This window comes from Cucurbita maxima, unplaced genomic scaffold (assembly GCF_002738345.1).
Source record: "Cucurbita maxima cultivar Rimu unplaced genomic scaffold, Cmax_1.0 Cma_Scf00027, whole genome shotgun sequence".
Lineage (NCBI taxonomy): Eukaryota > Viridiplantae > Streptophyta > Magnoliopsida > Cucurbitales > Cucurbitaceae > Cucurbita > Cucurbita maxima.
The window spans coordinates 1,334,645-1,361,775 of record NW_019272043.1 but is presented as its reverse complement, the minus strand read 5'-3'; the positions used below and the strand labels follow the sequence as shown (position 1 = coordinate 1,361,775).

Genomic DNA, 27,131 nt, shown 5'->3' with positions numbered 1-27,131 from the left:
TCATGCTCATGTTCCAATTTCCAACGGTCTAACTAAAAGGCTTAAGGCACAATCTAAGTATACAATCTTCATAAAGCCCTAATTCAAGCACACATATCATGATTATACCAAAACACCATAACTAATTAATTCATAAGTAGACATCATGTAAAGTTTCATGTCAATCGGAGTTCATTAAAACCATAAAATACCATAGAATGTATTTTAAGGGAATTTTTGTCATTTTTACTCCTAACGTTGGTTTATACCCTAAACATACTCCTATAACCTTCAAAGTTGGCACACATCAATATTTTATGATATTATTGAGTTATTTAGTGAGTCAATTTCATAAATTATTGAGTTATGGGTCCTATATAAACATCCCTTTTAAGTTCTTGACATGTGGTTCTGGCCTAATCTCTTAATACTCTCTAAATATTTAGTCAACTTAACATTCTAGGGTATTTTCAAGCAAAGCATATCTTAAGAGAAAAGATTAGTATAGGTAATTACTTGCTCGGGCGCTTTTGGAGTCTTGTCTTAAGTCCATTCCAAACTCAAAATTCGTCTAGATAGGTTGCTTAAACGCGTTCTTAAATGTTATTGTATCACATTTTATTTTATTATTATTATTATTAAAATTTAAGAGTATTAAAGAACGGATAAATTTGAGTGATATTGTCCAATTATAACGTTTTTGATTTTTGCAACATCGTAAACTCTGTAAATTATAAATTAACTGCAATTCAATCATCCCGCCATTTCCAACGTTTTGCTTGCTGTGGAAGCTCGAGACAAACTATGAGTTTTCTAATTAGGGTTCATAGTTTCAATTTCCTCTTCCCCTCCCACCCCAATTTTCTTACACCACTCGACCATGCCGATCGAAATGCCCCCAGGCCTGCCATTCTCGGTGGATACATGGACTCCTTCTTCCAAGCAAAAGCGCCACCATTTTCTAACGCACGCTCACATGGATCATACCATTGGAATTGCCGCCGCCCATTCCTCCTTCCCTATTTTTTCTACTTTTATCACCAAATCCATCGTTCTTCAGCACTTCCCTCAGGTTTCTCTTCACTATCGTATTAGTTCTCTGACTGTTTTTCTTTCCAGGACGCTTAATTTGACTTCGAGTTCTTGTTTCTTTCTTTTATTTTCGTAGCTTCATGATTCGTTGTTCGTATGTATCGAGGTGGGGCAAACGCTGGTCGTAAAAGATCCTGAAGGTGATTTCACTGTTACAGTTTTCGATGCTCATCATTGCCCTGGTAATTTATTAATCCGACCCATGATTTGATGTGTTTGGATTTATTTTTACTCAAGAGATTTTACAGATTAAGGGCTTAAATCTACGCATCTCAATTGTGAGGTCAGTTCCTATCCGCTAGGAATTTGAATTTTAGAAATACCCAAGATCAGCTGCCAGACCTGCTGCACACGATTATAGGATCAAGATTAACAGCGCATTGAAAGTTAATTGTTATGCGTGAAACTACGGGGTCAATGAAGCAAGTACCGGGTCTCTGGGCTTTATTTGCTTCAAACACCAATTTGCCTATGTTCGATAGATGCTTTCTCTCTCTGATAATATACATAGTTTCAAGGGAAAGAAAATCCCACAAACCATGATTATGAGCTAAAGTAAATTGCAAAATACAACCAAGCTGTCTTATTTGTTTGATCAAAATAGGAGAATAATTAAAGGACCTTTAAACAAGAAACTTCAAGAATCAACTTCTTATTATAAATAATATATTTGTTTGAATGAGTGATAGCTAGATGCTCATTGGATGGTGTAGAGGGTTCGTGTATGAGTTTTTAGCACAACCGCAATGGGTTGGAAGTAAACTTTTATGCAAGTTTTTTCTCCGAGGTTTTTCCCCTCACCAACATGAAATTATCAACTATCAAGGATATTTTGGACGCCTTCATTGTAAAGTCTGGGACCTTAATTCTTGAAGACACTTTCTTGAGGAAGGAATCGAAGAGAGGGCTTACCTTTCTGAAGTTCTTTTTCCATCTCTCCGCATGAAAGAACCAGACAAATTGATCTGGCCCCTTGAATGACCAGCCCCTTTCGGTCAGCTCCCTCACCAGCAATTTAGATCAAACTCAGTCTTTCTTTCTCTTCCCTATACAGTGAGCCTTGGCGCATGGAACACCCCAAAAAAAGTCTAGTTCTTCCTATAGTAACCCAGCCACGAGAGTATATCAAGATGCAAACACAAGCTCCCTTTCTAGGTTGGTTTATCTTATGTATGAAGGGGGTGGAGGCACATGATCCTCTTTTCATCAATTGTCCATTGTTAACAACTATTGGTCCTCCAAGGCCCATGCTATCTCCCTTCATAGGACACATTACTCTGCCCAACAACCCAAGGTCCTTCCTACATCTTGACAAGTCATTTTTTAAAAATGGAAAGGGAGGTCCATTGACCATAGGTTAATAGAGCTCTTCTGGAACCTATGGCTCAAGGAACAGCATAATTTGTAACGATAAGGCCGTCTTTCTATATATATATATATATATTTTTTTTTTTTTATAAGTTTAAGTCACTGCTTTGCTTTGGTGTGAATGTTCCTCCCCTCGACAGTTATATAGTCTTAATAATATTTTGATTTTTTTTTTTTTTAAATATTCTTCATTGGCAAGGGTTTTGGCTTTCCTCACATTGTAAGTTATATTTCTTACTATCAATAATTTATTTCCTATAAAAGAAAAGATAAATCACATGTATCATAAGAAAATCATATGGTTCCTCTCAAGGAAAGAATGTTACAAATTGCCAAAATTTTAGGTTTCCTTTCAATTGAATCCTCTGTCAAGAATTGCACGAAAAGATCTTAAGTTATATTCAAATAGGACCAATTAAGATGGAGTGTCCTGAAATACAATACAATATCTTTTCTCAGAAAAGGTGCAGCAGTGAGAAAAGTGATAGGTGTGTATTGTTCTTTTGATTCTATTGTAAGTAGTGATTTTTTCAGTCACAAGCGAACAAATAAGACCTTGCACCGGTATCTCCCCATAAGAAATACTTATGCTTCATACACCTCAACTATGAATATTTATGAAAAGTAGACGAGGCCTATAGAAGCATAAATTTTTCACCTGTTTTTCCAGTTTGGGACAAAGAAAAGTTGTCAATTTTTACACAGAGAAATTTGAATACCTATTGTGTCCAAAAGTTTGCAACACCTTCTGTTTTTCTAGTAGTGCACATTATGGAAAATAGAAATGTGGTTATAAACTTTTTTTTACGTCAATTTTTAAAAAAAATTCTTTTTCTACTCTATCTTCTATAGGATTTAAACTTTTCTGTCCTGATTTTTCAAGATGGTGAAGTGCATTTAATTTCCGTTAAATGTCAATTATATGATTTAAACTTTTACGTCAATTTTTCAAGATAGCGACAATTTCCTCTGATGCCAATTATAAACAATTTATGAAACTTGCCGTTAAAAATCTTACATCTTATTAGCACTAGAGTTTGAAAGAATTGGACTTGCATATACATTGGTACAATCATTAACTAAGTAATTTTCATGAAGTTCTAGAGAACTTTGCCACAACCGCATCCTTATCAACAGCCATCTACTTTTGAAGGGTTGCCTCACTCGTGCCTTTTTAACTAGTTACAAGCTGTGAAAGAGTTGGGAAAGAACTCTAATTCTATTGGAATAATTATGATTAGGGTCCTTGCGCTACAAGTTGTCATAGAAAAAAGTCAAGTATTTCCCTTTTAATTTCTGAGCCAGTGGGCAAGAATGATATATTATCTAACTATAGCCTATTGAATCAAACTCCCGACTTTTCCTGAAGCTATTTCTCAAGAAAAAAATCTTGAGTTCATCTCCTTCAGCTATTGTACTCTGCATTTTGCCTTCCATTTTGTTTTTTCATTCTTCAGTAGATCCTCTGATGGTTGTCTTGAGCAAGACTTTTGATGCTCTCTCTCTTCATAATTAGATCGAAACTTCTTTGTATTGTATATCCTAAATTTATTACACTTTATTTTTGGTCTCATAGGTATATTTTTTTAGGGGAATATACGTATCCCAATTTTTTTTCAAATTATGTTTGGACTTTTTTTAGCTATTATTTTTTTCTCTTCTGTTTGCATTTTATCTTCTTGCCTTTGTCATTCTTTTTCTAGGAGATCTTGTGGGTTTATTCCGTGCATTCAAAATTTTATGTTATAAAACTATAGAAGCTGTATTGACAAATGATGTATTTCTCTGGCATGGATTATAAAATGGTTAGGAGCTGTTATGTTCTTATTTGAAGGCAATTTTGGAAATATTCTACATACGGGTGATTGCAGACTAACTCCTGAGTGCCTACAGAACTTACCTGAGAAGTATCGTGGAAAAAGTGGAAAAGAGCCAAGGTGTAAACTGGATCTGATTTTTCTAGATTGCACATTTGGTAGATTCTTTCAACAATTCCCCAGCAGACATTCAGCAATACATCAGGTAACACAATTTGTTCAATTATTCGACTTTTATTTAGATTTGAGAGTCAAGTGGATCCTCCATAGATTTCCAAATACGAAATCTGCCTATTACTGTTGTCAACATAGCTAAATAAGAGATTTTCTGCTAGTTAGCTAGTTTTTTGCTCCTCACTCTCTCTTTTCTATTCTACTTCATTTTTTTATTTTTTATTTTTTTGTAATGAGAAACATGGAGAAATAAATGTATATATGTACACGTATATATATACAAAAGAAGTTGAACAAACTAAAGGTCAAGGATGAGGAATACCTAAGCTAAATAGGAGTAATCAAACGAAAGACCTCCCATATAAGTTGATCAACAAAAGAGGAGTATAACAAATGTAGTGAAACTACAAGAGTTTGCATTTCCTGATTTCACTGTAAACGTTCTTCTCCACATTTTTCTGAATTCTTTTTAGATCTTTTGTCCTTTTTTTCTCCCCCAATTTTTGGGTTATTGACCGACACTATCATTTTAAACCTTCCTTTATATGTTAAATTTCTATAATTCATGGTGTATGATATCTTGGTGTCTGGTAATCTGTCCATCTTTTATTGGGTGCTGCTGGGATCTTTAAGTCTGTCTGTATTTTCTTGGCTGTTGAGCAGAAGTCAATATTATGTACTTACGTTTTTAAAATTTAACCAATATTAAATGTGTATCTTTGCAGGTTATTAATTGCATATGGAAACATCCTGATGCTCCTTTGGTATATCTGATTTGCAGTCATCTAGGACAGGAAGATATATTGCAACAAGTATCCCAAACATTTGGTTCAAAGATATTTGTTGATGAATACACGAAAGCAGGTTACAAGGCTCTTGAACTTATAGATCCTGACATCCTCACTCAAGATCCATCCTCCCGCTTTCATCTGCTTCATGGATTCCCTAAACTATGTCAAACTGCAAAAGCACTACTTGCAAATGCCCAGACCAATTTTCAGCCCGAACCTCTTGTAATACGCCCTTCGACTCAGTGGTATGTTCGTGAGGAATTGTCAGAGACTTGCAACACAAGGAAACAAATAATTAGTGAAGCAATTAAAGATCAGCACGGTATTTGGCATGTCTGTTACTCAATGCACTCGTCGAAGGAAGAACTAGAATGGGCCTTGCAAATTTTAGCACCAAAATGGGTTGTTTCAACCACTCCTGGTTGTCGGGCTATGGATTTGGATTACGTTAAAAATAAACCCAGTTGCTCTAGCTTAACTTCCAGTGGCCTAATCTGGAAGCTTTTTGGTTTAGCAGAGGAAAGTTCTTCAGATTTAGATGCTTCAGCGATTGAAGTGAGGTGTTCTCCTATAGTTGAAACATCCACTCTAAAAGATATGGATCCTCAACTTCAGCCTGCAAAATTGTATGCAGTTCCTAGAGAAAAGTTAGACATTTTATCTTTAAGCAACTTGCCACCTCTCACATTATTCGGACGAGCTAGACTCACCGCCGAAGATGCCAATGTGTTACTGGAAGAAGTTTCATATCCATCAATAGAGAATGAGCCTGTAGAAGCAGTTGGAGATAAAGTAGCAGACTTGTCCATTCACGATGCAAATGGTAGACCGAGTGACAAACCATCAAAACATTCTAAAAACGAAGTTAACTCCAAAGGAAAACACGAGAAATTTGCAAACGGCAGGGTATTATTAGCTGATGAATGCGCCTCTCATTGCTCTGATCGGGCTAGGCTCCATATTTCTGAAGTAAAAGTTGTGTCCATGAACAACAATAACCCACCAGAAGCAGTCAGCAGTGAGGTAGAAGAACTTCATTTCCATGAGCAAGAAAGTAGAGGTAAGGGAAACAAATCGTTAGACGATTGTGAAGATGTCGTTACCGTTCCCGAAACACAAATTGGGAAGTTAGTAAAGGATGACAGAATAGCAGGGTGTAGTAATTCACATGTTTTAAGTGTTGGATCTTCAAAAGGTTTTAATCACAGGTTTAGAAAGTTGTACAGGTCAATGAATGTAGCTGTGCCAGAGCCTCTTCCTTCGCTTGTGGAGCTTATGAAATCGAGAAAACGGGCAAAGCGGAATGCATATTTCTAGACATAGCTTAGGTCATAGCTACTGGCGGCTTGCTAAGTGACAAGGTACACAATTTTTTTTATCAGTTTGTATTGCAAAGCTATATAGAGATGATAATTTGATTCCTTCTCCAAAGTTAGGAAGCTTAGAGATATTGTTGTTACATTTTTTTTTTCCTTTTTCAAATTCTTGATTGTTCCATGTTGGAATAAATTTGATTAATTCATATGGCATGAATAAAAGTAGCACTATATAAATAGAGATATAATAATAGATAGAGAGATATATGTTTTTGTTGAGTATTATTGGGAGTGAGTCCCATATTGGTTAGTTTAGTGGAAGATCATGGGTTTATAAGTGATGAATACTATCTCTGTTGGTATGAGATTATTAGGGAAGCCCAAACCAAATCCATGAGAGCTTATGCTCAAAGTGAACAATATCATACCATTGTGGAGAGTCATGATTTTTAACAGTTTTTTTGTTTCAAGTTTTTACAAATCGGATTCTAACTTTAACGTAAAAGTAGGAGTGGTTTAGCACAACAGACGTGTTTGGTACGTTTAGTTTGGTTTTTGTGCAACATGCGTTGGTTGGTGAATAGCAGAAAGAGGCAACTTTTTGTTTGCATGGTTTATTTGAGCAATGGTTGGCAGCAAAAAGCAATGGATTAGGCACCAAATTTGAAGTTTTGAGAGAGAGAGAGTGCATCTGAATCACCCATTTCTTTCAAAACCATCCAAATTAATTCTACAATCTTAAAATTAGGTATTGGATTTTAATATTGAGATCATATTGTAAATAAATAAAAGCTTTAGTGATGGGTTGGGTGAGACACCAATAAGTGAATGACCAGACCACCCCCCACTATAGTGTTAGTGGAATTTTACTCACAATCTTCATTGTATTATTAACAAACTTTCTTGGTGTTCTGAAAAAGGGATTATAAATATTCCTATCCTTTTATTATTATTATTATTATTATTATAAGATTATTGACAGAAAATATATTTTTTAATGAAAAAATGTCTGTGACAAACTTTCTTGAGTTTTAATTATTTTATTTATCTAAAAGTGACTGAACTTCACATTTTTTTAATAAAATCAAGTTTATTATTTGGCCTAAGGGATGCTAAAATTTTCTAACTCAATCAATTTATTTATAATCTAGCTTCTTCTCTTCTCGGGTTAATGAAAATGTGATACCATATTGTTTAAGTCTCGAAATCAATATTTAGGGGAACTACTCGTCTATTTATCCTATTTGGAAAAGTTAATTTTATCTCATAAGCTTACGTTCCCCACTCCCTTTTTAGTGAAGTCTCTAAAATGACAAACATATTGAATCGACAATAAAAAATATATTCACCGATGAGAATTAAAGGATAAATCTTCATCGACAGAAGTTCATAATTCATTCAAGATTAAGATCAAGTCGCATGCGATCATTCTATGAAATATTAACCTCACTCACATGTCTTCTCATAAACAATTTGGATACAATAATTTATAACAATTATAATGTGAGTTGTATCAATAATGTTATCAAGACAGGGCTTCCAACTTTATTTATATACTTTAACCTTTTAAGTATTACTTAAAAGTAAACATGATATCTTATGTGTGAACCATAGTGAACAAAATAAACATTTTCTAGTAAGATTATTAGATTTTAATGTTGCTCATCCAAAACTTAACGGTAAAAATATTTTTAAGATAGTTTTATAAATTTGAAATTTAGGAGTTTTATTTAAAAAATAATTGATATTTATTTGGTTTAATTTTTTTGGAAACAGATTGGTTTTGGTGAATTGAAGTTTGAATAGATTAACTAGGCAAAAACAAAAGGAAGTGGTGACATAGCTACCGCTCAAACGCGTTACTTTATACCAATATTCCCATTCAAATTCCACATTTCCCCCAATGATTTTTGTAAGTTTTTATAATAATAATCCCCACAAAAATCCATTCCCTCTTTCTGTATAACCTGAATTCTATTCAACCCCGATGATGTACAACAAGTTTTGATTTCTCCCTGCGACCACCTTCAACTGGGTCCTCCACTTTTCCATGTAGAAGTTTCCTGTTTCATTCGGGGGGGAGAAAGAGTCAATCGATTCCTTCTGGGTTCTTTTTATTTCGCCCAATTTCACTGATCATGGCGACGACGACGACGACGACGACTTTTCTTTCTCAATCTCCAAAAGGGTTGTAGTTTCTTCATCAATTATTTGGCTTCTCTTTACTTTGAGCCATGCTGTAGTTCGTCGTCCGTGAGTTTTCTGGAATCGAGAAGTTGATCGCCATGCTGTTGCTATGTGGAAGGTCTGATGATTCACAGGTGATTTTTACTATTTCTTCTCCAGCATGATTGCTGCTTCAACTTTAATTTAGAATCATCACCGTCTCTGTCTCGTTTTGGATGCTCAGATAGTGATGTCTGTTTAGGAAAAAAGATTATTTAGGAAGTTTTTGAAGCTTTACTTTTGAACTTTGGGAACTTAATTAAGTTTTTGTTTCTTTTTCTGGTAACTAGATGTGGAATATTGGGAAGTTAAATACCTTTGTGAGGAAATGGACAAATTCGTAGCCACAACGCCGTTTACATCATAAACTCATAAGTTTTCACCATGATTAAGGATTTTTTTTTAAAACTTAATCCCTAAAATAGAATGATTACTAAAAGAATTAGAGACACAACACCATGAAGAAAGTTTGGAGTTTCACAAGGTATATGAAGTTGCTTCAGAAGGAGTTTTCATCGTCTCCTATTAAAGCCACCATGAAAGAACAATTAACAGACCCACATGATTGGAGATGAAAACTGGGCACCCCTTCTGAATTTTTTAATGCTGTATTCAACCCTTCATAGAGGATGGGCCATGTAAATTTGTTTTTGATTTCTTATGATTCATCCCCTTCTAGATTGCTGACTGCACTCTTTTGCCCACTGTAACAATGTCACAGATGATGTGTATACTTCTGTTTGAATTTCTTTATTTGTTTCTTCTGTTCCCCTTTCATTTTTGTCCATATTTGTAGTTAATCACAATGAATTATGAACTGTATTATGAATGCTCTCTTCCTTTTTTTTCTCTGTGATCGCTTCTCAAGGAATTCTAGCTAAAGTTTGGACTTCTATATCTTACATGGCAGTGTTCGAAAATGAGAATTAATTTGTCTAGCTCTGGCATATGCCTTTCTTCTGTTTTATAACCTGCCCCCTTCAGTGTTCCTTATAGCCGTTTGATACCCAAATGATTGAGCTGTAGAAAGTTGGCAGGTAACTCCAATATGTATGCATTTGTAATACACAATAATCAGTGACATTTTTCATGGAAATTCCTGTATCTACTTGGTCTTTTGTTCTTTAGACCTCTGCCTATAGGATCCTCTCGCAAGTCTTTGGATTCTCTATTAACCGAACCACTTTCTATATGAAATACAACTATATCGTTAGCGGTGGAAAAAAAGAATTGTTAGATTGCAAGTCATATGGAATAACAGGTCAGAGATTGACTGCAGCTATAAGAGTAGTTATCAGTTTTTTTTACCCCCACAATAAGGACTTTATTTCTGTTCAATATTGGATTTCTCAAGTTCTTCATATTCAGCGTTTATCTGGGATTCTAGATTCATCATTTCTGTCTCATGTAGCTTTATTTTTTTTCTGCGGTAAATATATTGTATTATATAAAATTAAAGAAGAAATCAATTTATCCATAATTTTTCTTGTTGGCTCCCATGTAGGTAATAATTGGAGATGAAGCAGTTTAGAAAGAAACCACTTTCAATCTGAAATACAACTCTACGACTTTACTGTTGCAAAACGTGTGTCAGATTGCTAGTCATAGGAATAACAGTTCAGAGATTGATTGCAGCAAAAGGAGAAGTAGTTAACAAATTTTTTTTTTTTTTTTTCACATTGGTTACTTTCTTTCTATTCAATGTTGCATTTCTCCTGCTCTTCATATTCCGCATTTCTCTGGGATTCTAGATTCTTTCTTTTCTGTTTTAAGTAGTGTTATTATTTTCCCCTGTAAATATATGGATTATATAAAATTAAAGTTGAAATTCATTCTTATCATTATTTTTGCTTGTTGGCTCTCATGTAGGCAATAATTTGAGATGAAGCATTTTGAAAATGGTGGATCTGACTTGGAAGAGGGTAAAATGGGAAAGGAAAAAGACAAAGCATTACGCAATAATAGGGACCAGGCCTTATTGTCTGGCCTTGCATACTGTGTTTCCTCCTGCAGCATGATACTGGTTAACAAGTTTGTGCTTTCCAGTTATGACTTCAATGCCGGGATATCGTTGATGGTCTATCAGGTGAACATTATTGAAAATATGCTATCCTTTGTAGAAGCTTAATATTCACTGCTGTTTACCACACCTTTTGAAAGTTAAATGGAAGAATCATAAGTTGTTGCTCCATTTATTTATGCAGAATCTTGTATCGGTGAGTATTGTAACCATAATGAGCTTTATGGGCATAATATCCACAGAACCACTCACATGGAGACTAGTTAAAGTGTGGTTGCCAGTAAATATTATTTTTGTTGGGATGCTCATTACTAGTATATTCAGGTATGATCTTTCATTCCCTTATTGTTTAATTACAGAATTTAAGTATGTGTTTTCTGAAAGGAAGTTTAGAAAATTTCAGATTCAACGTTTTTCTCTGATCTTTTTTGAAAATATGTGCACAACTCTTGACCATTCAACATGTGCATAATTGTGATTTTTTAAATGCTGATCATCAAACTTAGTAAATAATTTGATTTCTACCTAAGCTTCTTAAGGAACATTGGCACGCAAGACCATCTCATGTGCCCCAAAGATTAAAAAATGGATTCAGTAATGCATGTCAACCATAAAGCTAACAAATACCGGATTTCCCCCCATTGGCTTCAATTAACCAAACTTTTTTGAGTCTTGTATTGTATCTTAGTGTGCACCAAATACTCTTTTTGCCTAGATGGCATATTCTTCTCACACTAATTTGGCTGCTAAAGTTTGTTCAGAATCTTCTGCTATTATTCAAACCAATTTTTTTCTAAAATGAAGCAATTAAGCAAAAGAGGCCTTCACCCATTTTTCCTTCTACCATTGTGGTTCCAGTTCTGTCTATCATACAGTCTCATTTCTGTGTCTGGTGCTTCGTGGATGACTTACATAATCATTGTTCACCAATATCTGGAGTTTTCCCAAGATTCTATTTTTTTTTTTTTTTTTGTGTTAACCTTATTTCTTTGTCTATAACTTATTTGTAGGTTTGTGTTTCATGTACTTCCTCAGATAATTTTTACTTCTCCTGCAGTTTGAAATACATTAATGTTGCTATGGTCACAGTTCTGAAGAATGTTACCAATGTAATAACTGCAGTTGGTGAAATGTATCTATTTGGCAAGCATCATGACAACAGGGTCTGGGCTGCACTATTCCTCATGGTATGTAGTATATCTAATTATTGCTACATGGACTAGTTACAAAAGGGATATTTTAGTGTTATTTTGTTGCATGCCATGGTTACTTTATTGCTATGTTTTGTATCCACAAAGATTTAATCTATAAGTTCTTCCTTTACGTGTTCTAGCGAATCTATTAAGAAGCTTACACAAAGATAGGATACGCTCTGCTTACAACCATTGTGTAAAAAATGTATATGACATCTAATTACAGGTTTAACGAAATTTGATTTGAAAAATGTTTTCACATACTTTCACACAGATTTAATGCTTTCAAATGTAATAAATTAAATGATATTGAGATTTAAAGGTACAAATATTCTCATATACTCTTCTTCTTGATTTGATTTCTTAATTGCATTAATGTTTTGATTTCTATGGTAGTTGATGTCAAATTCCTAGATTTAATGGAATAAATGAGAACTGACATTCATTTTTCTATGTCATGAGCGCATCTCTAGTGTGTTTGAAAATTTTAAACCACTTAAAATTTGGGACTAATCGTGTGTTAGGAGCATGTCCATGTTTGGCATTGACGCTACTCAAAATAGAGCGTGCATGCTTCCTAGCTAATCAAAGAATGTAGGGACTCAATTTTTTAATTGTGTATATATATTGGTTTATTTATTTTTTTAGTTGTGTATATATATTGGTTTATTTATTTTTTAGTTGTGTATATATATTGGTTTATTTAATGATCTCATCCAGTTTTGTTTGATGAGAGTGGAAAGAAGATTCAATTTTGAAAGTTTATTTTCGTAAGTGATGTGCTTAGTCCAACCATCTGGTTCCAAATAGTTGATTCGCATTGCTTTAAGCTCAGTACAATTAAATGCCTACTATGTCTATAACCAAAAGTGAATTTCCCTCTGTTCAAAGAATGTGCAAAGGGATGAAAGTGTGGATTTCTGAGAAGAGTGCATGACCTTATTATGCAAGATTGAATGCAACTTTGTTCTTGTTGTTCTGTTTTGTGACATAAGATTAGAATTTCAGCTGTTTCTAGAGTGGTATCTAGCTGATGGCTTGTGCTCCACAGAAGGAGGCCTTCAATTTATCAACCTCATGATAATCATTTAGATTTTAGGGGTTCAATCATTTAATCACTAACCCATTTCAAATGTTTCCTCCCTGTTGAGCTTAAAGCTTTTCTTCCTAGATGATCATGAATTCTAGAATAAGGAAATGAAATTCAAAGCTTTGTGCAGATAATCTCGGCAATAACTGGGGGACTTACTGATCTATCTTTTCATGCTGTTGGCTATACATGGCAAATTATCAACTGCTTCTTGACTGCTTCATATTCTGTGAGAACGTAACTTGAAGGCTTTTATATATAGTTTATTTTTGTCCTTCCATTTTCAATGCCTTAACTTTTTTTTCATACATTTTCCACTATCTGAAACGACACTTATATTCTCTATCACTTTCTTTTAGTTCTATTTTCATCTGTTCCAGTTACTTTATTCCACTGCAATATCTCATTCTGATTGTTGGCTTTTTGTAGTTCTTCGGCCAATGAGAAGTTTAGTTGCTTTCTCACATAGTAATTGGTTTTTCTTGTACTCAATTAATTTGAAATTCGATCTTCCAATTGAGAAAAGAATAGCTGAGAGTTTGAAAGAGGTCACTAGGGATGCATCTTTCTATATTCTTCTTTATTCCACGTTGGCAATTGATCTGTTAGTCGTCCCAAATGTGCAGTCAACTCGTCATAGTTAATAGCTTTTTATGACACAGCTGATGTTAAGTTTTTATGCAGCTGACTCTACGAAGGATAATGGATACAGCCAAGCAAATAACCAAATCAGGAAACTTGAATGAATTCTCCATGGTCCTGCTAAATAACACTCTTTCTATTCCTCTTGGGATATTTCTTGGTTTTGTGTTTAATGAGACTGATTATCTCTCAAGAACGTAAGCATTTTTTATCTGTTTTTTTTCATCTAATTCCCTTTTTTTTTTGTTGTTGATAACTAAGCTCGAGTTTGATAACTATTTGGCTTTTAGTCTTTGGTTTTTGAAAATTAAGTTTATAAATACTACTTCTACCTATTGGTTTCCTTGTTTCGTTATCTACTTTGTATGTATGTTTTCAAAAACCAAGCTAAAACTTGAAAAGTAAAACAATTAGTTTTCAAAAACTTGTTTTTGTTCTTGGAATTTGGCTCCTAAGAAAGGTGAAAACCATTGTATAGAACCAAATGGTTATCAAATGGGGTCTAAAGTATTGGGGACTTCTTGTTGCATTGTGTGTACTCATCCCACTAATTCTTAAGAGGCTTTACCTACTCCAAGGCTAGATTCAAAAGATCCAAGGGTTTTGAATGATTTAAGTTTTCTACTTGGAGTTGGGAGGTTTAACCTTGGTTGTAGGCCTTAGAGAGAAATGATCATGTTTTCTGTCGTGGAAATTTATAACATGTTAGAGAAATGATGTATTGACTTGGAAAACCTTATTTTTTTCACCATGTATGTCTATTTCGACCAGCATAAATGTGAATTTAACGAGTGTTATACTTGGCAGGCCGCTTTTGAGATCACCGATGTTCTGGCTGGTGATGACATTCAGTGGTGTTTTGGGTCTAGGAATTAGCTTCACGTCCATGTGGTTTCTTCGTCAAACTGGGGCAACAACGTACAGGTAAAATCAGGAAAAACAAAGTCTAATGCTAATGCTAATGCTATTTCTAAGATTCTCTCATTCATATGAGCTTGCTTATTAGACATGACGAGGTGCAATAAACATACCAGCATTTAAACTAAGATTCTCATGCTTTGTGCTTTGATACCATACTAAATCTTCATCTCTGAAAGCCCATAATTAGTAGGATTTCAAGATTGGCTTCTGACTTCACACCTTGACATGTGCAGAATCTGTTGTGTAACATCCTTTGTTCTAAATGAATCTTCTCAAAATCTGTTTGTCCGGAGAAAAAAATGGTGAAGCAATGTAACAGCCCAACAGCCCAAGCCCATCACTAACAGATATTGTCCTCTTTGGACTTTCCCTTCCGGACTTCTCTTCAAGGTTTTAAAACATGTCTCCTAGGGAGAGGTTTCCACACCTATATAAGAAACGCTTCGTTCCTCTCCAATCGATGTGGGATCTGTTAGTGGTGGGCTTGGGCTGTTACTGACACAAGTATATTTGTGTAGTCTCATTTTTATTCTAACTCTGCATCATGTGACGAAGACTTGAGTTCCAGTTTCTACCTGCCCCCATTTGCAGATTATTTGCCTTCAATTACTTGTTCATTGACACAAATTTTTTCATGTTTTTATACCCAATATTTCCAGAAATTGCATGCCAACACAACATTTGAAATATGTTAACGCTTTTATAATACTATAGTTCAGATTTTCGGTATGAGATCTAGTATGCACATCTGATCCCTGCCTTATAACTTGCAGTCTTGTGGGGTCATTGAACAAGATCCCTCTCTCAGTTGCTGGTATCTTACTTTTCAAGGTCCCAACGAGCATGGAGAACTCCACGAGTATATTTTTCGGTAAGTTCTTCTCCTAAATGGTCGAATTCAGATATTGTATTTCCTCAGTAGCCGTAGACTCTTCGATTGGCATATGCAAAACTAAAGAAATGGCATTTTGCAGGGCTTTTAGCTGGTGTTTTTTTTGCAAGAGCCAAAATTCGAGAGAGAAGTTAATGTTCGATGGCGATATCCGAAAAAAAGAACTTTCCTTGACGTGGTGAACATAGAACTACCTCGACTGTAATTTGGAATAGAAAATGGGTAGCTATATCTCCATAGCTGCAGTTCATTGTTTGTTGGGTGGGTTGTTTCAGCTTTATAATTGGCATGAAGCTGAAGAGATTTGTGTTGAAATGCTACTTTGATTTAGGTTTGTTGTATGGAAGGAAGGAAGGAAGGAAAGACAATGCAGCCCACTGGTTATTGTTTGTTTCATCAATTGACTCTTCTTGTTCTGTGTTCTTTTTGCTCTGTCATTTCTTTACTTTTCAAAAGTATGTTTCAAATCGCACAAAAACTCTTTCTGCTTCCTAAAACATAATTTTACAATTTTTTTAACATTTGAAGAACTCAGATTGCTATTGTTTTAGGTCATAAAAATACTGTAAAAACGTTAAAAATTGTTGTATGTGTTCGGATTGGAATTTCAAGCTTCCTTTGGAATTTCAAACTTGTGGATAATCTTGTTTAAAAGAGGTAGGAACAAGTTTGAAGAGAAATGGTGGACAATTGCTCTCGAATTTGGAAGAAACTCGAGAGTAGGAAATCCAAAATTCGACGACTATCACTTCGATTCTTGTTCCAAAGGAAAGGCTATACTACAGACGTTATAGAGAGAGCTTTAACTAACATTAAAACCTCAAGAATCGTCATGATTTGGAGATTGAGTTATTTGAATTTCTTGTTAGAAATATCCTCTTTGAACCATGAGCATTTGCATTCCAGAAGAGGTGTTTCTCCTTTCGAACATACTCAAATTTGGAGAAGATCCAACCATTGAAATTAAAGATACAGTAGATTTTCTAAGGGTAGCTCACAGTTGCAGATCTTATCTGATCTGTGATATTTTCGTAATTAACTTGAAATTTAAGGATATTTTGGTAATTTGTCATTTTCTAAATATTTTATTAACTTTTTTAAAAAAATCCGTTTTTTTTTAATTCCTTTGTATCGGCCTAGATCCTATGCTAGCAAATATTGTTCTCTTTGAGCTTTCCTTTTCGGGCTTCCCCTCAAGGCTTTAAAATGGAAGGGAAGGTTTTCTGACATAAATATTGTTCTCTTTGGACTTTTCTGTTCGGGCTTCCCCTCAAGGCTTTAAAATGTAAGGGAAGGTTTCCTGACATGCCGAGTGGAACAAGAACCCACAATTGTCGTTCTCATTTTTTTTTCTTTTACTATTCATGTTGGCTCAAAACATGAATTATATTGGATCTAAACCCTTATTCCTTTTTAGCTTATTACATTTTCTCCATTCAAATTATTTTCAATGCATTTTCTCGCTCATCATTTCTAAAACATTTATCTCAAACATGACCCAAAACTCGATCATACGTTAAGGTTGTCCATAAAGTCAGACTTTTGTACGACTAACTTGTTAGCTAGGTTATAATAAGTGTCGCACAATAATTGTCTTCTTACTACAAGAGTGCGATTGAGACACATGACACGTATCCCTTGTCTAACCAATCATAGAGTTGACCTTGACCTGTCTGGTGTCACTCGAGCCCAAGAATCTTCTCATTTACCACATGAATTATATTGGATTATGTTTGAAAGATGGTTAGTTGAGAGTTATAAATAATGTATAAATTAAAATAATAAAGTATTTAGTTAATTAATTAATTAAAACCCTAATTACCCCGTGAAGAGCGGCTTCCATTTTTACACCGCCTTTTCAGTTTCCCACCCCCACCAAATCTCCTTTTACGCTATATGTCCCACCGGCTCTTCCGCCTCCAATCCTCTACACTAACTCCCACACTACCACTTCAAGTCTAACCAACCAAAACTTGCCACGTCTCCACAGTCGAACTCCGATTCGTCAGCTCACATGAACACACAGTCTTTTACTTGCACCTGATTTTCAGGCTCCCCGACTTCACCCTCTCTAAGTCCTACCGTTCTTTATCATTATTATGTTTATTGTCTTTCTTTATTTATTTTTCATAATTAATTGTTTTTTTTTTAATTTTTTTCTACCCTATTACCGTTTTGCCCCCCTTTATTTGTGAAATCCACAACACAACCAATTCATTTTTTAAGAAAAAAATAATAATTATAATACATAAAATTAACTAAAATAAATAAATAAAAAATAAAAAAAAAGTAAAATTTTTTATTTTAAGAAATATCAGTCTCTTTCATTAACCCAATCAAATTTAATGAATCAAACCCATATTTTTTTATTTAATAAATATTTAAATTTTTATCTCTAAAAAATTAAATTTTTTGATAATTTGAATCTTATATTCCATGAAAATTTAAAATATATAAATTTAAACCGTCATGAAGCAAATAAAAATAAGTATAAATGTGAAGATTGGTAATTTAATATGGTTGTTATTAATTTTAAAACATAAAAAATATTTGAATTTAATAAAATAAAATAAAAATGTTTTTGTCTAATGTTTGGCAAGGGTAGTTTGGGTATTTAAAACAAAAGATTAGAGCATTAGACTTAGGGTTCAAACTACAAATAAGGCATCGTCTATATTCCATTAAAAAAATTAAAAAAGGAAAAAAAAAACTTGAGTTGCGCGTACAAAATGTCCACCCCTCGGCTTCTAGGCCCGTAGCCTTCTCCTTCTCCTTCTCTGTTCCATTCTCGATCATCATCGCCTTTTCTTCTCCTCTGTCCTCAATTTCTCGCATGCAAATTCAATTTCAATTTCATTCTGAATGGACGGTGAGAAATCGAGTTTCGCTCCTCTCATCAACCCTTCCTGCTCCTCTCTTCTCCTCCTCTTCATCTTCATCGCCATCCTCACCCTTCAAATCGCCACCAGAACTCCTTTTCCGATCTGGATGCCTTCCTCCACTCTCGCCACCACGGACACCGATTCCGAACCGACCTGCTCCGCCTTCTTCCACCGGGATGCAGCGCCGGATACGGTGGTTATGTTGATAACGGATTTCGGAGGAGTGGGCGACGGGAGGACTTCCAACACGGAAGCGTTCCGTAAGGCGATCGAGTACATGCGGCGGTTCGGCGAGACAGGCGGGTCTAAACTGATCGTTCCCAAGGGCAGCTGGATCACGGGCAGCTTTAATCTCACCACTAATTTCACGCTTTTTCTCCAACGTGGCGCTGTTATTTTGGGCTCACAGGTCCGCCTCTTCCTTCCCCTTTTTTTTTTCCCCCTTTTCCTCTTTAATTCAATTCAATTAAATTCCTTTTTATCGCATTATACTAAATTATATTCCAAAAATTTAAATATATATATATATATATATATATATATATATATATATATATATTATATCTGCAAACTCTGCTGTGATTTTTTTACTGCTGGGTATTTATTTATTTTATTTTATTATGGTTTAGAAAGGGACAAGAACTTTGTGATTCTGGGGAAGAAGAAAAGGCCAAATGGAGTTTTATTACTTAGCAGAAAAGGAAAAATCTGAATGCTCACTCTGGCGGTGTCACCTATGTTGTTTTTTCACTTTTTTTTTTTTTTTTAAAAAAAACAACCTAAATACATTGTGATGTCTCCGGCCCAAAGAATACAATATCGGCTAACTGTGGATCTGAGCCGTTACAAATGGTATCAGAGTCAGACACCGAAGTGCCAACCTTCTTGCTGTTTCCTAAAAGGGGTAAACACGAGGTGGTGTGTCAGGCCCCAAAAGGGATGGATTTGGTGGCAGTCACATATTAGTTAGGAAAGATAACAAAAACACTATTTAAAACGGTGTGGAAACCTTTCCCAACAGACCCATTTTAAAGCCTTGGAAAAAGTTCAATATCTGCCCTTACATATATATAAATAGTCACTAAGCTCAAAGATACAGGGTCACTAAGCTCACCATCCCCAAATTAAAATATTTAGAGTCTTAAATTCATAAAAATAAACTTCAATTTTTATATATATTTTTTCATTAATGTTCTATAGATTCTTTTGGGAAAATGAAGAAAGAAAAAAAGTTGTAAATTCCTTCCTCCAAGGTGGTGAGCAATTCTTTGGTTGACTTTTTTTTTTTTCTTTTTGAATTATTATGGGTGGGTATTATTTGAAATTGTTGAATGAATTACTTTGTTTATCAATCATGGTGGCATGTTAGTGTGAAAGAAAGATATGTTTTTTTTTAAAAAAATATTTTATTTTTTTGTAAAAAGGATCCAGATGAGTGGCCCATTATAGAGCCACTACCTTCCTATGGAAGAGGGAGAGAGAGACTGGGAGGAAGACATATCAGCCTCATTCATGGCAATGCCCTTTCCAATGTCCTCATCACAGGTACTCCCTCTTCTTTGCCTCTTTATTTATTTATATATATATACATATTTTGGCTCCTTCTTCAATGCTTCCATTTTATATTCCGTGGGGATTCTTGAATTTTGTAAACTAATGGCATTCTACTTTTCTTTTCTCAAGTTCATCGCTAACCCATTTAATGGATTTTAGGGCCCATTTTATACCATTCTTATTATTTTCCCAATATTTTGTCAAATCGGATCCTAATAATGCTTCGTCTACATTGCCTGGTACATTGAACTGAAAATAGTGTTGACTCTTTTGGTATACTTCGTCTAATGGTCTAAGTCCATCACTTCGTGTCTACCCCTTTTGGGGCTCAGTCTTCTTGTTGTCACACCGTTCGATGTCTGGTGTCACAATCCCACTTTGATGGCAACGGACTTGCGATTGTGCGGTACTCACTTCTCAGCAACAAGTGAGTTAAGTCTATTCGTTCTCGCATCGCCTACGGCCAAGCGACGTATACTCGAGTCTCTGGCCCCGGTTCAAGAAGGTTTTAGAAAACGGGAGTAGAGAGATTTCGAAAGAGGGTTTTGAAAGCAAGAGTTGAGAAATTGAAATTTGTGTTATATAGAAATGTAAGCAAAAAGACAATAACAACGGCTATTATTGTATATAGCTATCGGGTAGGGAGAAATGCCTCAAAACGTCATACTTTCTAGAAATACAAAAGTAAAACACTACAACATGAAAAGACATAAAAGATTTAGCTTGTCATGGACATGCGGCCATGGGCAACACGCCTTGGACGAGCATGACCGTGACACCTGGCTATGATACCATTTATAATAGCCCAAGCTCACTTCTAGTAGATATTGTCTTTCTTGAGGTTTCTCTTTCAGATTTCTCCTCAAGGTTTTTAAAACGTGCGTGCTAGGGAGAGGTTCCACACCCTTATAAAAAATGATTTGTGCCTCTATAATCGATGTGGAATCTCACAATTCGTATGAAAGTCGTTTAGCTATGTTTATGTTTGGTTTGAAGATGTTATACATTATGCAAATTTGTTGAGTGTGTGTATTTTTCCAGGAGAGAATGGAACTATTGATGGTCAGGGGAAGATGTGGTGGGACCTATGGTGGAACAGGACATTAAATCACACAAGAGGCCATCTTATAGAGCTCATCAACTCCCACAACATTCTCATTTCCAATCTCACCTTAAAAAATTCTCCCTTCTGGACCGTCCATCCCGTCTATTGCAGGTTTCGATCTCGATTTACTCTGTTCGATCCACGACTTGTATTTGGCTCTTAAACTTCTCTTCTTCTGTATTTCAGCAATGTCGTTATCAAAAACATGACGATCTTGGCTCCCCTCAACGCCCCGAACACTGATGGTATCGATCCAGGTATAGCTTCTTTTCAAGATTATTTACACAATTAAGATCTAGAAAACAATGGGGAAGTTCTAAATCCCAAATGCTCGTCTTACGCTCTAGATTCGAGTACTAATATCTGTATCGAGGACTGTTACATCGAGAGCGGAGATGATCTAGTTGCGGTGAAAAGTGGATGGGATCAATATGGAATCAACCTTGCACGTCCGAGCTCAAATATCATTATAAGACGAGTATCTGGCACCACTCCAACCTGTTCAGGAGTTGGAATAGGAAGCGAGATGTCGGGTGGAATATCGAACATAACGATCGATGATTTAAACATTTGGGATTCAGCAGCCGGTGTTCGAATCAAATCGGACCAAGGAAGAGGTGGGTACATTGCAAATATTAGTATAAGCAACTTTGTAATGAACAGAGTAAAGATGGCTATAAGGTTCAGCAAGGGTTCAAACGACCATCCGGATGAAGAATGGGATCCAAAGGCAGTTCCCATAGTTAAAGGTATTTTCATAAGCAATATCACGAGCTTAAATTCAACAAAGGCTCCTGTTCTGAATGGCATAGAGGGCACATTATTCGATGGTGTGTGTATGAAAAATGTCACCATTCTTGGTCTCGCTCCCTCCGCAAAGTGGCACTGTGCTTTCGTGTCGGGCTTTAGCAGTGCGGTGTTTCCTACGCCATGTCCTCAGCTGCAAAACATCACGGTCTCATCGATGTGCTCGTGATTTTAAGCTTCTGCAGGCACAGTTTTGCTTACTTTTGGGCATCACATGAGACCATGACATGCTTGGAGTTTTTCAGTTTTCAAAATTTGAGTTATATTACGACGATGGATCGATCGAGGACGTGCTGCTAGCTAGACATGAGCAGTAGCTACTCAGGTGATGTGTGCAAGTTTTTATGGTGAAAAAGTGGTTTTATTTAACAAAATTCACACATGAGATTGTGAGATTTTAGCGACTGACCCAACCATCCACATGTTGTACAAAGTGAGGGATATGTGTTTGTAACATTTCATAGTTATTATTTATTACAATTTTTTTGTTTGGAAATAAGAGGAAAGTTAGGCACCTTTGCTACATATCCAATTTCCCCTTTCTCTCTCATATTAGATGGCCTATAACACATTCGATTATCATATTGATTCTCGAAAAAATTCTTCAAATGGTCTCAAGTCGTCCGAACAACATATCTTAAGTGCAAATATCCCATGTTCGATAGACTCTAAAGTAAATGGTAGAAAACCCTATTTTTACTACTAAAATAAAGTCACTATTAGTAGCGTGACTTAATTAAGAAACGTGATAAAACATTTTTAAACAGTGTCATGTACTTATATGCTCAATAAAGTTGTTAAACAATTACCGAGGAAATAAATAATGTGAAATTTAACTAAAACAGTGTAGATTATAAATAATGTCTTCATCTAATTTATAGGCTACAAACAACGTGAAAATGCATCTTCCTTAACTTCACTCTCATAGTAGTCACCATGACGTCGTCATTAGTGTGAAGGTGTCTTGTCATTACTTGAAAAGTAAGCGTAGTACGTGGCTCGAATATTTTAAGAAATACTCAGTAAGTAATTACTACTGAGGTCAGGAAATACAATCATGTTTGGAATCTAGTGTTTATAAAATGTCATTTCATAGTCTTGGTCTCAACTTCAAGTCGAGGCTGAATTAGATATGTAATACTTATCTACACATGATCCACACACGCGTGCATGTAACCCCAGGCGCAAGCTCATATATGTATCCCCTGAACTTGACCTTTGACTAGCGTACACTCATGTTACTAGTATACCATTGGGGGAATGGAGCGCACATAGTATCATGATATGCATAATGTCGTATTGTAACATCATAGTGTATGTGTTCGTACTAATCATAACGGGGAAGTATCCTGATGCACGTAAACATACAATATGCATAAGGTCTCCATAGTTTAAAATCGTAGCATGTATATGTGATGCGTATGTTTTCGCTCATTTCATACTTAACATAATCAATTTATACATTTCGTAACGTAATGTACAACATGGTACCACACTTTCATAACATAGCACCATCATCAATGGTATAAAGTGTCAACACGATATTCTATAACATTAAAATATCTTATAATTACAACATATCATAACATAATAAGCAAACATTAACAATCACAACGTAAGACACGAGTAAGGGCTACAACGTACGCATCGTTCATACTTCAAACAAGTAATCCAACCAAACTAACACTGAAACAACTTATTTGAATAGCTTATACGAGAGATTTTAACTAATCCTTGGAGATAGTTCAAATCTGTCCTTTGAACTTCAAGTTGATCGATGTAAGTTCATGACATACCTAATACTCACAATAAAACACATACTTTAGCCTACAACGCTTTAAATTGGTCAAAGTTGATTAGTTGGCTCGACGAAGCCGTGAACGAGCTGCACACGCACCTCACATGGAGACAGTGTCGGGTCGGCGGGTTGAGAGGCTGGTCATCAGGTCGATTCGGGTCGTAGGTTGGTTCGGTCTGTATTGGGTTTGGGCTCTGAGCCGGTTCATTCTTTGGGTTTGAGCTCTGAGGCAGTTCAATCCCTAGGCTTGGGCCGAGGGGTATTAGATTGCAACAGGTTGGGCTGTATTAACATAGGTGCGTGACTGGGCTGGAGGTTGGCGAATTTGGGCCTAAATGTTGTGGGCTTGACTTGGCTGCAGTCACTGGGTCGGGTTTTCGCTCAGATTTTGAGCCTCAAGCTTGGGTCGAGTAGATTTGTTTTGGATCGGCATAACTTTTCTGTCTATTATGAGTCGTACACATTCTTGTATTGATCTTTTGTATAGTCTCATTGGTGGCTTAGACTAAATTTGGTCCCAACAGCTTTGTTCACCTACTTCGTTCCAACACACGGGGAACCTACATGTTTTTTGTATAAGGCTTCGAACGGTGACATACCGATAATTTCTTAGAAACTATTATTGTAGGCAAATTTTACACCGTGCAATTTTGAGTTCGAGCTACTTGCAAAATCCAATACGCAGGTAAGTAACATGTCTTACAAAATTTGGCTCAACCTTTCAATCTGACTATTTATCTATTGGTGAAAGGTCTAAAGTCGAGGCGAGTACCAAATGCTTTTCTGGAGGCCGTGCCAAAAGGCCGACGTAAAGTATGGGTATCAATCAGACACAATTGACATTGGGACTCCGTGCAGTCTGAAAATCTCTCTCATGTACAACTGTGCCTAGTTATCTATTATATAGGTAGCTTTGCCCGTCAAGAAGTGATAAGGATCACAATGTTCCAATTGGACCTATTGCATGATTTAAGGCCAAGAAGATTCAACAAGCATTTATTTTTCATCTATAAAATTGGATAGGTTCAGATCAATCATCATTTCATGTGTTACAAACAGAAAGAACAATTTAGAGCTTCAGAAGTGAATATTTGCACGGTTGAAATAGAAGGCGAAGTTGCAAGTATCGTTTCATGAGTTGTTAAAAGAATTTTATTTATTGTTTTTAATTTCATTCCTAAAACTTTAATTTCTATTTTAATTAATGTACCTTTAATATTTTTTTAAAATTATTGTCTAGTTAATTAGAATCCTTTGGCTCTCCCAGTAAAACACAAGTTTTATTATTGTCGAGTTGGTCAGGACTCTTGGTTCTCACCTGAGAACACATAAATTTCGTTGTAGTCTAGTTGATTAGGATACTCGTCTCTCACTGGAGAGACCTGAGTTTAAGTCCCGACAACGAAATTCTTTTTTTTTTCTTTGATTTACTTTTATTTTTGAAACTTTAATTTCTATTTTAATTAATCTACTTTTAATATTTTTTATAATTATAATACTAGAATTATTACACAAATTTTATTATTGTCTAGTTGGTCATGACTCTAGTCTCTCCCCCAAGAACGCATAAAGTTCGTTGTAGTTTAGTTGGTCAGGATACTCGACTCTCATTTGAGAGACCTGAGTTGAAGTCTTTGCAACAAAATTCTATTTTTATAGTACACAAATTTCATTATTGTCTAGTTGTTCACGACTCTTGGCTATCACTCAAGAATATACAAATTTTGTTTTAGTCTAGTTGTTCAGGATATTCGGCTCTCACTCGAGAGACTTGGTTTCAAGTTCAGGCAACAAAACTCTTTCTTTTCTTTGGTTTACTTTTATTTTTAAAACTTTAATTTCTATTTTAATTAATCTACTTTTAATATTTTTTTATAATTATCATAGAATTAGTACACAAATTTCATTATTGTCTAGTTGGTCGGGACTCTTGGCTCTCACTCTAGAACACACAAATTTTGTTGTAGTCTAGTTGGTCAGGATACTCGACTCTCACTCCAGAGACCTGGGTTTAAGTCGCGACAATGAAATTCTTTTTAATCTACTTTTAATATTTTTTATAATTATAGAACACAGTTCTCACTCGATAGACTTAGATTACACATACCCCTGATTTAGCCCCTTCTGATTGCCTAAAATTTCAACGGAAAAATTTAAATACTTAATTCAAACTTTCTCACTTTCTTTGACATGACGTGCTTCATTTCTTCAACTAGATCAATAATTTAATCAGTTTCTTGCATTACATTGTTCTTCTAGTCATATATATATGTATACACAAGAGAATCAAGTTAAGACTAAACTACATGAGTTAGAGAGGTTTCAAGTCGATCTAGGTCAGTATGCTTTCAACAGATTGAGCATCCTAGGATCATGACCAACTTCCCCTTTTTTTTTTTTTTAAGTACCAGTCGAAGTGGGGAGGTACTCGAGAGCTGCGCTGTCACAAAGAAGTGTCAACCGAGAGTTGCACATTTGTAAAACTTGAACACACCTTTCTTATATTTGCATTATACAATGAAGTTTTACTTATTAATCTCTCACTTTTTTTTTTTTTTTTTAAATAATAATAATAATAATAAAAAAAAGGTTTATTAGAAAGAAAAAGAAAACATTAATTGATCATCTCTTTCTCATATAATATAGCTGGAAAGTCATTATTGGTCTTACATTTGACAACCAAGGAGAAACTCACACTCCATAACAAAATTCTCACTTTGCTAAACTAAGAGCTTCCCATACCAAGAAAGTCTATAAATGGAATCCTCCTCTTCTGCTCCCCCTTCATCTCTTCCTCTCTCTCATCGGAACCCGACGATGCCACCACCGCCGCCGACTTCCCACGGCCATTTTCGAGCGTCGGACCCACCGTGAGAGGACTCCATTTAGGGGTTATCTTTTGATGGGAGGATTGGAGGACGTTTGAAAAGGGCAATAAGCAATGACGAGACCTTAGGATGTTGTTGTTGTTGTTAGTGAATATTGTGAAACGTTCTCTTCTTCTTCTAGCCATTATAACATGGTAGTGATTCTTCACTGCATTGTCTGTTCTTCCTTTCAAGTGTCGGGCTATTAATGCCCATTTGTTCCCGTGAAGCTGTTGAAATATTAGAAGCCTCTCTTCTTCTTCCTCCGTAAATGGGTTCTTGTTTATATTTGGATCCAGTTGATTATACCATCTCAATCTACAGCTTTTTCCTACAAAAACAAAAATTTAAAAAGAATATTAAATAACCTATCATTCCTTATATAAAAAATTGAAATAAAAATTATGTTTTGGTTCCAAATTATTACATATAAAAAAACCTTAAAAAAAAGTAAAATTATGTTTAATTAATGATTTTTTTTTTTTTACTTCACTCCTTCAAGCTGTCAATTTTTCAATTAAATCATTACAAATTTTAAATTACAAACGTCAAAAATGTAATTTAATATATGTTTTTCAACCCCCCCCCCCCCCCCCC

General features: G+C 35.3%; 4 protein-coding genes across 8 annotated transcripts in view; 3 read left to right on the top strand and 1 right to left on the bottom strand.

Moving 5' to 3' along the window:
* The first annotated feature begins 669 nt into the window (after positions 1–669).
* On the top strand, positions 670–6,779 carry LOC111499723 (protein artemis). Of its 4 annotated transcripts, none has more exons than XM_023151372.1 (4): positions 670–1,051; positions 1,148–1,253; positions 4,274–4,461; positions 5,156–6,779. In XM_023151372.1, the coding sequence occupies exons 1-4, from the start codon at positions 860–862 to the stop codon at positions 6,536–6,538; spliced, it is 1,869 nt and encodes a 622-aa protein (XP_023007140.1). In that variant the 5' UTR covers positions 670–859; the 3' UTR covers positions 6,539–6,779. The 4 variants fall into 4 exon arrangements, with proteins under 4 accessions (XP_023007140.1, XP_023007139.1, XP_023007141.1 ...); XM_023151371.1 differs by having other exon boundaries at positions 4,250–4,461; XM_023151374.1 differs by having other exon boundaries at positions 978–1,051; positions 4,333–4,461; positions 5,156–6,778.
* Positions 6,780–8,439: 1,660 nt separating this feature from the next.
* On the top strand, positions 8,440–15,944 carry LOC111499766 (GDP-mannose transporter GONST1). 2 transcript variants are annotated; one of them, XM_023151439.1, is made up of 10 exons: positions 8,440–8,858; positions 10,268–10,409; positions 10,633–10,849; positions 10,968–11,107; positions 11,841–11,970; positions 13,197–13,295; positions 13,751–13,905; positions 14,516–14,632; positions 15,403–15,500; positions 15,604–15,944. In XM_023151439.1, exons 3-10 carry the CDS (start codon positions 10,646–10,648, stop codon positions 15,654–15,656), a joined length of 996 nt encoding a protein of 331 aa, XP_023007207.1. In that variant the 5' UTR covers positions 8,440–8,858; positions 10,268–10,409; positions 10,633–10,645; the 3' UTR covers positions 15,657–15,944. The 2 variants fall into 2 exon arrangements, with proteins under 2 accessions (XP_023007207.1, XP_023007208.1); XM_023151440.1 differs by lacking the exon at positions 10,268–10,409 and having other exon boundaries at positions 8,441–8,858.
* A 2,259-nt stretch (positions 15,945–18,203) lies between these two features.
* Positions 18,204–22,396, top strand: LOC111499740 (probable polygalacturonase). Its single transcript, XM_023151396.1, has 5 exons — positions 18,204–18,812; positions 19,828–19,948; positions 20,999–21,173; positions 21,249–21,319; positions 21,410–22,396. The coding sequence occupies exons 1-5, from the start codon at positions 18,384–18,386 to the stop codon at positions 22,036–22,038; spliced, it is 1,425 nt and encodes a 474-aa protein (XP_023007164.1). The 5' UTR covers positions 18,204–18,383; the 3' UTR covers positions 22,039–22,396.
* A 3,880-nt stretch (positions 22,397–26,276) lies between these two features.
* Positions 26,277–27,131, bottom strand: part of LOC111499785 (transcription factor CSA-like) — a 1,567-nt gene continuing 712 nt past the window's right edge. The window contains exon 2 of the mRNA XM_023151474.1: positions 26,277–26,865. Coding sequence (XP_023007242.1) covers positions 26,393–26,865 — 473 coding nt within the window. The 3' untranslated portion in view covers positions 26,277–26,392. The remainder of the gene's footprint in view (positions 26,866–27,131) is intronic.

What these genes read in the sequence shown, in the direction of transcription:
- LOC111499723 (XM_023151371.1), top strand. Translation starts at nt 860, where the DNA reads ATGCCGATCGAAATGCCCCCAGGCCTGCCATTCTCGGTGGATACATGG. An exon ending in CGATGCTCATCATTGCCCTG is followed by an intron (nt 1,254 to 4,249) that starts GTAATTTATTAA and finishes TAAAATGGTTAG; the next exon opens with GAGCTGTTATGTTCTTATTT. An exon ending in GACATTCAGCAATACATCAG is followed by an intron (nt 4,462 to 5,155) that starts GTAACACAATTT and finishes GTATCTTTGCAG; the next exon opens with GTTATTAATTGCATATGGAA.
- LOC111499740 (XM_023151396.1), top strand. Translation starts at nt 18,384, where the DNA reads ATGGACGGTGAGAAATCGAGTTTCGCTCCTCTCATCAACCCTTCCTGC. An exon ending in TTCCAATGTCCTCATCACAG is followed by an intron (nt 19,949 to 20,998) that starts GTACTCCCTCTT and finishes GTATTTTTCCAG; the next exon opens with GAGAGAATGGAACTATTGAT. An exon ending in CACTGATGGTATCGATCCAG is followed by an intron (nt 21,320 to 21,409) that starts GTATAGCTTCTT and finishes CTTACGCTCTAG; the next exon opens with ATTCGAGTACTAATATCTGT.
- LOC111499766 (XM_023151439.1), top strand. Translation starts at nt 10,646, where the DNA reads ATGAAGCATTTTGAAAATGGTGGATCTGACTTGGAAGAGGGTAAAATG. An exon ending in CTCATTACTAGTATATTCAG is followed by an intron (nt 11,108 to 11,840) that starts GTATGATCTTTC and finishes CTTCTCCTGCAG; the next exon opens with TTTGAAATACATTAATGTTG. An exon ending in ACTGGGGCAACAACGTACAG is followed by an intron (nt 14,633 to 15,402) that starts GTAAAATCAGGA and finishes TATAACTTGCAG; the next exon opens with TCTTGTGGGGTCATTGAACA.